Source organism: Rutidosis leptorrhynchoides, chromosome 2, assembly GCF_046630445.1.
Source record: "Rutidosis leptorrhynchoides isolate AG116_Rl617_1_P2 chromosome 2, CSIRO_AGI_Rlap_v1, whole genome shotgun sequence".
Classification (NCBI taxonomy): Eukaryota; Viridiplantae; Streptophyta; class Magnoliopsida; order Asterales; family Asteraceae; genus Rutidosis; species Rutidosis leptorrhynchoides.
The window spans coordinates 336,876,440-336,888,884 of record NC_092334.1 but is presented as its reverse complement, the minus strand read 5'-3'; the positions used below and the strand labels follow the sequence as shown (position 1 = coordinate 336,888,884).

The window sequence follows — 12,445 nt, the reverse complement described above, 5'->3', positions numbered from 1 at the left end:
TATAATTTGAAATGAGAAAAACTTTATATAGATTTGTCCTTAAGCCATAATAATTCAACATTAGTGAACTGCTTGATTCAGTATATGTGTTGTGTAAACTACTACACTTTCTATACATTTCTACTGTGTTAACTGAAAAGGTTGCAAATTCCAAATGCCAAACTTTAGCTTTTACCCTGACACTGTCTCTGTCATTAATACGAAATTAGGGACTAAACTTCTAGTTCTCGAAAATATGTTATCTTGTCTTGTCATTACCGACAGACATAGAAATTGGTCAATATACACTTTTTCCAATGTTTTCAAACAAAATACACTTTTTAAAAATATATCATTATACACCATCAGGGCCACCAAGATTTTGGTCGACTATCATTATAACATGGTTGATTGCGTAGTCGACAAACTCTAACAAGGTGGTCGACCAACCATTACAAGGTGGTCGACCAACCATTATAAGGTGGTGGACCACTCTTATTCGAACAAAAATTTGGTTGACTACCATTATAACATGGTTGACTACATAGTCGACCGACTCTAACAAAGTGGTCGACCAACCAATACAAGGTGGTTGACCAAGGTGTATCATATTGTCAAATTTCAAATAAATTGTGTGATCAACCTATTGTAGGGTGGTTGACCAAGTTAAAGGGGTGGTCGACCAACAACTTGGTCGACCTAATGGTGTATATTGGCAATTTTTTTGAAAAAAAATGTATATTGTTTAAAGACAGTGTATTTTTGTCAATTTCCCAACAAAATGGCCGGTGTCAAACTCAAGCAACCAATAATACCACTCTAACACACAAAACTTAATCATTAAAGATGGTACGTATTATTCAACATTAATACTACAATCGAACATTACGATTAGCGTAAAAATTCATAGATCACCTGAAGTTTGACTAACCTCTTTCAAACGAAGACAATAATATATAGATATTAAACCAACATTTGCTTGTTCTTTAATCGAGTCTTCTCAACAAGTACTCAACTTGTACTTCCTTGGTCAAGGGCATGATCCAGTCCTTATAGAGATCAGCAACCAAGCTTGGCTGTATTTTGTAAACGGGCCCCGTTGCATCTTCTCCAAACCCAACGGTTACTACTTGACCAAAAGCCTTGGTTTTCGTTTCAACCCTGTTCTTGACTGCTTCTTCTACAGCTGGGTACGTCAACAGATCCATAAGTTTCTTCTTATCCTGCATGTGTAATTACCATTATAACCTTTGGAATCTAATTGTTAAGTACTAAAGTTAAAACACACTTAAAGATTCTTACTTGTGCTTTTATAGCAGCTTCGTAGTCAGCGGGTGAATCTCGGAATTTGGCTTCTGCTACAAATTTACCATAGTGAATTCTTTTAGATAGCACCTGCAAGTAGTATATGAACAAATAAACACCAAAACTTTAGAATTTTAGGGAAGCATTGATAGGATCATAAATAAAACTTGCAATGTATACAGTCTTCAAAAATCGCAAGCTAATTATGATATGAACTTGTTTGCCATGAATGCACAGTACTGGTCTTAGAATATATGTATGTTTTAATTATATATAAAAAAGCATATAAAGTTACAACATAGGGTTCTGCTGGGTTTTGTTTTTTTTTTTTTTTTTGTATTTAAAAATGTATACCTATAACAAGTGTGTGTCGTGAAGCTGATATAGTGAACTAAAGTTGTAAGTTTATCGTGGGCAGTCAAGTGTTATCGTAGGTGGTCAAATGTGGGTTAGGTTCTTCAATGATTAAAAACTTTTAAATGCTACTCCTGAAGTTTGGGATTAATATATTAAGATCAATTATACATTTGTGTTATTAGAATTTGCTTGATAAAATTATGATGTAACTTGTATTTCTAGTTATAGTGCAAGAATCGGTGAAGATATTGATAAGAATATCAGATGAAGAGAGCTGATCATAATCCACCTACTAATGACACTTTCCAGGTTGAAGATAATACAAATATTCCAAGTCGAGGATGTTTTAAGTGTTCATAGCAACAAAAGAAAATGCCAAACGGGGCCTTTGGTTGATGGATTGCATGAAGTAGTTTATGTATTTGGTAACACTACAAGTAAAGTAGCTACCACATGAAATTCTATGAGTCAAGACAGAGAATTTCAAGAGGATTTTAAAAGGAAAAAGGGTGAGATTTTTAAACTTACTCAAAATGAAGAGTACAAGGTTTTGTGAAAAATAAGTTGTGATTTCGAACAACTTGAAGCCTAATGGGATTTAATGAAGTAAACATGAACGGTTTGATGAAGTACATTTTGAAAGAGTAGTCTGGCTATATGCATTAGTAGGGGTGTAAACAAGCCGAGCTCGACGAGGCTCGAGTTCAACATGTTTTAGAAAGCTCGAGCTCATCTAATTTCGAGCTTAATATGTTAAACTCTAGATTGGCTCGTTACTCAACTCCTTTACACCCTATGCATTAGTAGGGGCTATAAATATTTTGAAACATATGTGGATTAATTTCATGAAGTTGTGAATGTTCAGGCTAGTTTTTTAGTTTGTCATTTTTGGCAAAAACAACATTCTGAAACTTGTTTGGCGTAAGAATTTTAAGTTTCACTAACATTATGTTACCTTAATTTTGTTTCCAGTAGCAAATTATTTTAGAATGAATCTAAGATAGCAAGAGCTCAAGTCAAAGCAAAACTTGGGGGGCTAAAATTGATAAATAACTTTATTTTATCAGTGGAGGGCAATTATGTTGTAATCCTGAAATTCTTTGTACAAAAACTGTCAATTAAACATGTAACAAGAATCCAAATCCCATGATTTTTTTTTTATTTTTATTTTTTGAAAGGCAAGTTGTCGGCATCACCCAGAGGGGACTTAACCACCTTCGCGATCATATGCCATGCACGCATGCACTTTCGGGAGGAAACCCGCATCGCGTTGCAGGAACCCACTCCTTAAACCATCCCGAGGGGCAGGCGGACCGGGTTTGAATCCTGAATGTATCCGAAGAAAAACCCCTTGGTCAATCTGGAGCTCCATATTTCAGGCAGGTTGATTAATAGGATGGGCAGAGCGAGGCTCGAACTCATGACCTAAACCCTAGCCCCACACACAAGGTGTGGGGATACCATTGAGGCAAGCCTGCAATGGTAAAAATCCCATGTTTTTAAATCACTTGGGATTTCAAATACTCGAATCAAGCGCTACCTAATAGTAGTAAGTCAACTATTCTTATAGATGATTGAAGAATGATTGCTCCTCCCACTGCTTAAACTTGAACCCAATTCCATTTTGCGATTTCCCTTAAAATTTGTAACTCTCTTTTTAGCAAATTTTGAATTTAAAACTAACCGAACTGTAAATTACCAATTAATGATAGTTGCAGCAAATTTGTGTTATTGGTTAAGGCCCACAAACTTTTCTAGCATTACTGAGTAACACTTTTCACATTTAAACACATATAATGTAAAATAAACCCGACTATGAACACACAAGTTTATACTCACAAACTTAGTACATGATTGATACCTGCAAGCAATTGGAGTCACAGGTTGCTGCAGATCCCCAGTTACCGTCATTTCCTTCCTTGACTAGTCTTGGTAGAAGATCTTTAAAGTATATATCCCATATTTTAGGATTAATATTTATATTACTAGCACAGGGATGCAACACCTATACGTAATATTGAAATAGAAAATACTTGTTAATCACTAAAGCATGTAATGATCTTATCAGTAAGTTCAACTGTTGTAAAAGTCGGCCGACTTGGTGTGGGGAGTAACCCGTCCCTTTCGCTCAAAAACACCTAAAAAGTCAGTCAACGTTGGTCAACGTCCAACTCGACCCGAATAGCGACGTTTACAACCTTGGTAAGTTCTAGGAACCAACTATGCAAGCGTCGTTACCTGTGGGTACTCCAAAGGCGGCAACATAGGTTCAGGTAAGTTGTCTGGGAAAAATGGATTTTCGTCAGGACTCTTGTACCTTCCGACCTGTTTAAGATAACGCTCATTATGTCTATATCGATAATGGCTTTTCTTGATAGAAATGAAAATTTTGTTGAAAATACCTGAGCGTAGACCTTTTCAGTTTCCCTGACCATAAACTCAACCAAAGAACCCTGGAAACCATCTAGGGAAAAAGCATTTGGGTCATATGTGTCCTCATTGTAATGATATTGTGCTCTTTCCAATAGGCTAAATATAATGCTATCTTCTTGTCGAATTAAAGAACTTCTTATACCATCAAGAGTATAGATCTGACTTTCATCTACCCTAGTATTTTTCGAACTACAATGAAAGCAGAAAAACATTGAAGCTTCAATACAAATCATTCAGTTATAATCAATTCATCATCATTCATATACATATAAACTTCAACTTTGAAAACATGTTTAACTCTAAAGTGAATATGAATTAATTAATTAATGAATCAATTCATCATCATTCATGACTTTGAAGTCCATTATGAGCTATTTTAATATTTAATTTGGAGTTAGCATAATCTATATTTATGATTAAGTACTACATTTAATTTTAATTATTACCCTAAAAGTATGAAAATGCAAAGGGAATAAAAAAGCCCTAAAAAATCAACTCAATGTCAAAATTAAAACTGATGATCAGAAGTGTATAAATTCCCAAATTGAATTGAAATGAAAAATCAGGTGATTGATAGAGCTACATACCCGGATGAAGTAGCAGATGCTTGAACATGAGTTTTAGAAAACCCTAAATTGGGTTGAAGCTGCAAGTTCCAATTCTTCCACATTGGATACTGAAATGAAGCGATTGATTTATCAGATAATGGAGTAGAAGTATAAAGAGCAGCAGAAGCAGAAAAGGGGATATTTAGTTGCGATAACATACGTTGATTTAATAATTGATCCAATATGAACAAACAACATGTGAATCACGTATGAAAAAAGACAGCGGCGGTAGGGACGACTGAAATTATACAATGGGTCACAACAAAGAAAACTCTTGAATTTTCTGCTGAGACCAATTCCAACCCAGCGTTAGATTGTGACCGTCAGTACACTTGTCACAACTAATAAAAACTGACGGTCGTTAATGCGACGCTAGTTTCCGTCAGTCGAGGGCGTTAGTTGGCCTTCCGACGGAAAAAAAATTCGTTAGTTTGAGATGGTTGGATTTGATTGGTCCATTTCTGATGCAGTGGGTCCCAGCTCCTCCAACGGCTACATAACCGTTTTTTTTATATATTTTTTTTCCTTCAAATTCTAATAACTTCTATACCTTTTTCTTCTTCTATATATTAACTTATACAATTCTCTTCATCTTCAGAAACAAAAATGTCACTTTTAACTTTATCATTCTCTACAAAAATAAAATAAAAAACACCATGGCTAACCCAAAACAAAGACCACAAACCCCAAATGAGTACAACGTTTGGTTTCAATACGGAGCCTTTATAGGTGGTAGTTCATCAAACTCGAATAATCTTCAACAAATCTCAATCGTTACGCCTCAATATCGTTCTCCAACACAAGAACAACAACATCAAATTTATTTGGAGCAACAACGACAACTAGCAGTTTGATTATGTCTTTTTAATTTCAAGTAATTTTAGTTTTTTAGTTTCTATGTACTTTTTTATTTATTACTTTCTATGTATTTTTAATTCTCAAATTTTCAATGTAGTTTTTAATTTGAAGTATTAAACTTCACCAAATATAGCCGTTTATTTCATTAAATCCTAAAACAATTACATTATTTCCTAAACAGAAAAACAACTTATTTCCTAAAACGATTACATGAATTCCTAACGGCTATCTTCAACATACACCTTGATCAATCTTCGTAATCACGAAGATTGTATTGCTGAAACCCTTTTGGAGATTCAAGTACAACTTCTTGCTCACTTTCAACAATATTTTCGCTTTCATCCCTAAATTCGATATAAAGCTTGATTGTGTCATAATGTACCAAGGCTCGACCTACCAAAGCAAACCAATCGTGGTCATCTTCAAGTAGCGAGGCGGGAACATTGGATTTTTTGAAATACCAAACCTATTTGAAAAACAAAGGTAGGTCTTCCTTAAGAAACTCAATCAACTTCAATAAGTCATACTCGCGCACATCAATGACATACTCTTGTTGCCAGCAAGATTGATAGTTCATCACTTCCCGATCAAATGCATCTCCGTAATTAACTTGTAAGGCAACATTCAATGGACTCATTTTGAACAATTGAGAGTGTTTTAGAAGTTGAGAAGTTTGAAGTGTGAATTTATGGTGAGAAAGCTGGACTATTAAAAGAGAAAAAATATATAGCCGTTGGGTTTAAAAATATAGTCGTTTAAATGAATATTATTTAATACTGTTATTAAATAGTGTGTTATTTATATAAATAAAATTTAAAAAATAAAAAACATATGGACCGTGTACTGAAAACTGACATTTGAGGCTATAAAATGTCAGAAACTGACACTACCCAGTCAGAATCAGATTGCATTTTGGCCAAAAAGTGACAAAACTGTCTGTGACGTCACTGTCACGGTTAGAAATGGCCTGAGAGGTGAGGGAGTTGCTGGGGTTTTCAATTAGTTGGTTCATATTTTCAAACACGTTTTTGATAAATCCATACAAATTTACTAAACTGTCGTTAATGACATGGGATACAAGTTTTTTGCTACAATTTATTGAAGGGGCATTATCGAAAAGTATCAACAAAAGTGTGTGGATCTATTAAAAACTTGTTTGAAAATATCACATCCCTTTCAATTATGGAGCGGTGTTAATGGATCGGATTTATAGGTTTGCAGTGAGCTTATATCTATATCCATATTCTCCATTTAATTTTTAAGATTCATATTCATATTCGTTTAAAAATAATTCTTTCATTTATATCCATATTAGTTAAATAAAGCGGGTAACGGATATCCGTTAGATGTCAAAAGTTTTCAAAAATATTCTTATTATGAAATGAAATTATCAAAGTATTTTTAGTAAAGATATGTAATAAATGCAAGAAATATGAATTTAATACTGTTCACATAATTGTATCTTTATATTTTCGATAACATTTTACTCGTAATAGTTTATAGTTTACATATATAATAATATATAAATGTAAACACACACACACGCACACACGCGCGCACACACACACACACACACACACACACACACACACACACACACACACACACACATATATATATATATATATATATATATATATATATATATATATATATATATATAGTGGTAGGATCAAGAGGGAAGTAACCATTCGGGGGGAAGGGGGAAGCAATTTTTTTTTTTTTCGTTTTTTGAAAAAACTTTGTTCACGAACATTATAGATGGGATGAAAATATGAACATTTAGTAGAGACACTTTGTGATAAATGTTTTTATTTTGGCGGGAAAACGCTCGAAGAAGTAATATATAACAATTATCGTGTTTTTCGAGCGTATTTTGAGGTTTTAACTATTGGGATTTAGATATTAGGGTTTATAGGGTTTAGATATTAGGGTTTAGAAATTTAGGGTTTAGGGTTTAGATTTAGGATTTAGATTGAGTTTTTAACACGAACGGTTTAGAGTTTAGGGTTTAGGGTTTAGGGTTTGGTGTTTTGGGTTTATGGAATAAACCCAAAACACCAAACCCTAAACCCTAAACTCTAAATCGGGCTAAATTTTACTTCACAAAACATGAAAAAAAAAACTTCATATTATCCACGAACAATATTATCTTGAATGTTATTTTTGTCGATCGTTTTCCCGCCTAAATAATAACATTCATCACGAAGTGTCTCTTCTAAATGTTCATATTTTCGTGTGATCTTGATGCCGGAAAAAAAAATTTCAAAAAAAACGAAATTTTTTTTTTCTTCCCCCCGCTTCCCCCGATTGGTTACTTACCCATTGATCCTGCCCCTATATATATATATATATATATATATATATATATATATATATATATATATATATATATATATATATATATATATAATGTATATATATATATATACATTAAAAGAGATTTTTTATTAAGTAATAAATATTTGCAAACACCCTTTAATCACTATTATATCAACTAATTATTTCATCATACCCTTTGATCCAATGGCTATTAATCATTTACATTTACAAAGTATATTATAAATCATGATTTGTGAGTTAATGACCCTTGGAAGAAAATGGGGTACCGTAACAAAATTAGGGGTTCTGATCCAAGAATAGGGGTTCTGTATATTTGAAAGACATCGACCTTCATCTCTCAGAATTTAGGGTTCTTCAGCCACAACTTCGACAATAGTTCGAATTCTTCCAACCCAACACGTTTGCTTTCTTGTCCCTTTCGACATTCCTTTTCAAACCCTAAATTCATCCGTAAAGTATTATCCATTATTCACCATTATTCCTCCACCCACGGCGACCACACCGTCGCCTCACCATCGTCACCCAAATCCGCTCTCCATGGCCGGAAATCATCCACCATCAGGACCACAGTTCCACCACAAAAACTTCAATCAGAATTGATGATTTCTTTTTTTATTATTTCTGATGTGAGCCCTAATTTTGGGATGAAGAGATTAACATTTTGAAGATAAACAATCAGGTTGACACAACGTAGCCTCACCACCGCCACCAAAATCCATTCTCCGTGGCCGAAATTCGTCCACCATCAGGACCACAGTTCCACCACCAAAAACTTAATCGGAATTGAAGATTTATTTATTTATTTATTTTTTTTTTTTTTTACGATTTCTGATGTGAGCCCTAATCTTGGGATGAAGAAGATTAACATCTTGAAGATAAACAATCAGGTTACCATTACATTTTTTGATTAAGTCTCTGCATAAATAGAGGATATTTAATTCAGTCGTAAGATTCTAAATTGTCTTAGAAAAATGCAGCAACAAAAAGATCTTTTCAGAATGTTGGCTCCAGGCGTTTTAAATGGGTAAATTTGCAATTCGTTAATAAAACATAAGTACAATAGAATAGGGTAGAACTGTTAGCTATAAAACATAGTCAGTGTAACATTTTTTCAGAAAGAAAGTAACCAAATATTAATATAATGTATGCATGTCTGATGAGAAGCTAGCTTGTGTAGCAATTTGTGATAGATTTGGATTTAAGGGGTATCAGGTACTGAAGTCAAAAATATATCTACAATCATAAAGGTCGAAAAATGAGAGTTTTGGTTAACGAGTCAAAATGTATCAATTTGGCAGGTTAGGTTGGGTTGGTTGGACTGAAACACATTTGCTTCCAAGAATTAAGTATTTATGAATGAAGGGTGTGTCTAATAGGATTGAAAAAGTGAAATCTTTAATCCTTCAGTAGAGGTGACAAAATGGGCGGTTTGGGTGGGTGGGATCAAAATGGGTAACCTTTGTCCAGGTCCAAGTGGGTAGGGCTATTCCTTTTTGCCCAAGGTTTGTAGATAAAATTGTAAATACAGGTAATTAGAATTAGTTCATATTTTGAATTTGGTGATTTGGGGTATTTCACCACGCATGTGCTAAACTGCTATTGATTTCGTATTCTTTGTTAAACAAGTTGCACGATGTGGATTGAACCCGGAGACGATGGTGGCAGTACTGCTGGTACGAGAGACTACGACAGTGGCTGTGGTTGAGACCCAATCCCGTAACCTTCGATTCCAATATGTTAAACTTGCATAATGAGTAGGACCAAAATAGTATCTGACCTTTTTGTAGGGTTGTGATATATTTTGATGGTGCAGCGTGATAACTGTTCTGATTCATAAGAAGGCGATTGTGAGCTCGTGGGACAAATGGTTGATTCGGCGAGCATTGAATTTATGGCTCCTCAGTCAATTAACAATAGTCTGATGTGACACTTCTATTATAGTATGCACTTGCAGGTTGTAGCATATAGATCCCTTTTTAAATTATGTAACACTTGTATATGGTTAACGATGTGTAGTGTTGAAATGTAAAGCAACTAATTTTGCTATTTAGGTTTTGTAGTTTGGTGATTGTACTTAATATCATAACTAACTTTTATTATTTGCTTTGTAATTATTCAGGTCAAAACTGAAGATTCGGGAGTCTTGAAGAAGGTATGTATACGTTGGTTTTCACATCTTTTCTCTTCTGATTAATGTGTTATATATATATATATATATATATATATATATATATATATATATATATATCACATTAATCAGAAGAGAAAAGATGTGAAAACCAACGTATACATAACTCATTGTGAAAACCAACGTGTATATATATATATATATATATATATATATATATATATATATATATACTCATTGAGTTTCTTTTACTCTTTTGTTATAAAAAAGTTGGTGTGTTTTGTAGTGCTGGGTGTGGATCCTTAGGAACGCATATAGGTAGTGTTCAGATAAAACTAAGAATGTGAATATCAATTTTAAATTTGCTTAAGTAATCTATATTTGGAATTATAATGACTTCATTGATGATTGCATGTTTGCTTTCAGAAGCTAGAGTATTAGGCTTGGGACTAAGATTTATGTCCATATATGTTACCAAGCTAGGTGTGAGTACTCTTATCTAAATGTGTCAATATGCGTGGTTGGGACATGGTGAGTAATGGGTCCATAAAGTATTAAAGTATTATCTTTTTATGGGTGGAGGATTCATGTTGTGTTTGGTTACTTGCTGGGTTTCATGAAATGGGTCATGAAAGAATGTAATATATATGATCGAAACCGGGTTTGGTATGAAAGTTCTCTACTTTATGAATCTAAAGATTGTTTTCTATTATTATTACAGGTTAAAAAGAATATTGAAGACCAAACACATCAGCATAGTTATAAGAAATCAATTGTTAGCGAGGAAAATGTCATTCACTTTATTTATACAGTCAATATTATGGGAACCATGTTAATTTTTTACTCAAAATATCCAGGGGACTTACTCTTAACTTGCAAGTTATCAAAAGAATAATACAAGATCACTATAAAGTCAGCGTGTTTATGGTGTGTTTGATTTGTTTTCAGATTTTGTGGTGTTGTGGCTGAGGCTCGAAAAGGAATAAGAAGTGGGCATGTGTCTGGGAGCAAGTGCATCCCTTTTTCCCAGGTAATTCATATTCGGTTCTTCACTTTAATCTTTTATGCCGATTTCAATAGTATATATATATATATATATATATATATATATATATATATATATATATATATATATATATATATATCTATTTTTTAATTTTACATTGGTAGAGAAAGCACTAGCCCAAAAATGTGTTACTACTATCTTTCATGCATGACATGTTTCTTGATTCTTACAGGTGTTAGATGGCTCACATACGCTACTATCTGCAGATCAGCTTAAGACAAAGTTTGAACAAGAGGGTAAATACATCAACATATGTCTTTGCCTTGATATTCTCAAGTTTTATACTTATTAAAAATTTATTTGTTTTAAATAGTATTAAAAAGATGGATACCATTATTATTGGAAAATTATTGTGCAGAAATCTCACTGGAAAGCGCTGTTATGACTTCATGCGAAACTGGAGTTACATGCATTCTTGCATTGGTAATATTATTTTTTCCTTTCCACTTAAAACAGCAGTAATGCTTTATATTTCCACTAATTATTTGTTTGTCAATATTGTTAAAGTAAATTATTTAATTGTTGTAGGGCCTCCATCGATTGGTAGAAGACTGATGTTCCTGTTTATGATGGATCTTGGACCGAATGGGGAACTCAAGAGGACACTCCTGTCTCAAGACAACAACGGCAATTTTAGCAACATCTGTAACATACCGCAGCGAAGCGCGGGTACACCATACGTGTTCCTATTTCAAAATATACAAACGTTTGCCCTGGAATCCCATCTTCATAATTTTAACATCTGTTTGGGTTTGTATAGGCTAATCTCACATTTTTATTGTTTAAATCATCAATCCAATTACTTATTTTTGACAGTCAATTTGGTATGCGTGTAGATTTCATCAATCCAATCCCCTTCTGAAATTTTATATCTGCTGCTCACGTAGAGATCAACTATGAAAGAACTCAAGAAGTCAAAGAAATGACGGGAGAGTGAAAGAGAAAGTATTTGGTACATAGAAAAGAACATTCTTCAATAATCCAAATTAAGAAATGCCATTAGAAATCGTCCTCATCGACATCCACGTATCAATTTGTATCATTTTTGCATGTTTTGTGTCTTTACATTTTGTATATCTCTTATTTGGAAATATTATATGTTTTACTAATCAGTTATTACGGATATACAGATAAATCGAAGATGTTTTACTAATCAATTATTACCACTACAATTAACTTTGTTAATAACGATCAATTCATTTTCAGCTTTTAATATATTATAATGATATACACAATTGTAACAATATAATGTACTGAGTTTTACAGGATGACCAATTACGTGGAAAGACTTTGTCGGAGATCCAAAAAATACTCACCACAAGACAACAAGCTATGTCATTATTCATAATTCATGGTCAACTCAAAAGA

General features: G+C 33.4%; 2 protein-coding genes across 17 annotated transcripts; one reads left to right on the top strand and one right to left on the bottom strand.

Annotated features, from left to right (window-relative positions):
• Nucleotides 1–786: 786 nt before the first annotated feature.
• LOC139891908 (chorismate mutase 1, chloroplastic-like) lies at nucleotides 787–4,904 on the bottom strand. 2 transcript variants are annotated; one of them, XM_071874939.1, is made up of 7 exons: nucleotides 4,843–4,904; nucleotides 4,662–4,750; nucleotides 4,044–4,263; nucleotides 3,880–3,966; nucleotides 3,503–3,646; nucleotides 1,282–1,374; nucleotides 788–1,202 (listed from the first exon to the last, which is right to left on the bottom strand). In XM_071874939.1, exons 2-7 carry the CDS (start codon nucleotides 4,742–4,744, stop codon nucleotides 966–968), a joined length of 864 nt encoding a protein of 287 aa, XP_071731040.1. In that variant the 5' UTR covers nucleotides 4,745–4,750; nucleotides 4,843–4,904; the 3' UTR covers nucleotides 788–965. The 2 variants fall into 2 exon arrangements, with proteins under 2 accessions (XP_071731039.1, XP_071731040.1); XM_071874938.1 differs by lacking the exon at nucleotides 4,843–4,904 and having other exon boundaries at nucleotides 787–1,202; nucleotides 4,662–4,836.
• Nucleotides 4,905–8,149: 3,245 nt separating this feature from the next.
• On the top strand, nucleotides 8,150–12,212 carry LOC139891907 (thiosulfate/3-mercaptopyruvate sulfurtransferase 1, mitochondrial-like). 15 transcript variants are annotated; one of them, XM_071874935.1, is made up of 10 exons: nucleotides 8,150–8,770; nucleotides 9,510–9,599; nucleotides 9,697–9,837; nucleotides 10,003–10,035; nucleotides 10,438–10,801; nucleotides 10,960–11,041; nucleotides 11,250–11,313; nucleotides 11,436–11,500; nucleotides 11,606–11,827; nucleotides 11,914–12,212. In XM_071874935.1, the coding sequence occupies exons 5-9, from the start codon at nucleotides 10,659–10,661 to the stop codon at nucleotides 11,630–11,632; spliced, it is 381 nt and encodes a 126-aa protein (XP_071731036.1). In that variant the 5' UTR covers nucleotides 8,150–8,770; nucleotides 9,510–9,599; nucleotides 9,697–9,837; nucleotides 10,003–10,035; nucleotides 10,438–10,658; the 3' UTR covers nucleotides 11,633–11,827; nucleotides 11,914–12,212. The 15 variants fall into 15 exon arrangements, 8 of the variants coding, with proteins under 8 accessions (XP_071731036.1, XP_071731035.1, XP_071731033.1 ...); XM_071874934.1 differs by adding an exon at nucleotides 8,861–8,907 and having other exon boundaries at nucleotides 9,510–9,837; XM_071874932.1 differs by having other exon boundaries at nucleotides 9,510–9,837.
• The last annotated feature ends 233 nt before the right edge of the window (nucleotides 12,213–12,445 follow it).

Excerpts from the sequence above, each read along its gene's own strand:
- LOC139891907 (XM_071874935.1), top strand. The coding sequence starts at position 10,659 with ATGATCGAAACCGGGTTTGGTATGAAAGTTCTCTACTTTATGAATCTA. Across the intron at positions 10,802-10,959 it reads CAATTGTTAGCGAGGAAAAT|ATTTTGTGGTGTTGTGGCTG; the intron begins GTCATTCACTTT and ends ATTTGTTTTCAG. Across the intron at positions 11,501-11,605 it reads TTACATGCATTCTTGCATTG|GGCCTCCATCGATTGGTAGA; the intron begins GTAATATTATTT and ends TAATTGTTGTAG.
- LOC139891908 (XM_071874939.1), bottom strand. The coding sequence starts at position 4,744 with ATGTGGAAGAATTGGAACTTGCAGCTTCAACCCAATTTAGGGTTTTCT. Across the intron at positions 1,375-3,502 it reads GTGACTCCAATTGCTTGCAG|GTGCTATCTAAAAGAATTCA; the intron begins GTATCAATCATG and ends TACTACTTGCAG. Across the intron at positions 1,203-1,281 it reads AAGCTGCTATAAAAGCACAA|GATAAGAAGAAACTTATGGA; the intron begins GTAAGAATCTTT and ends TTACACATGCAG.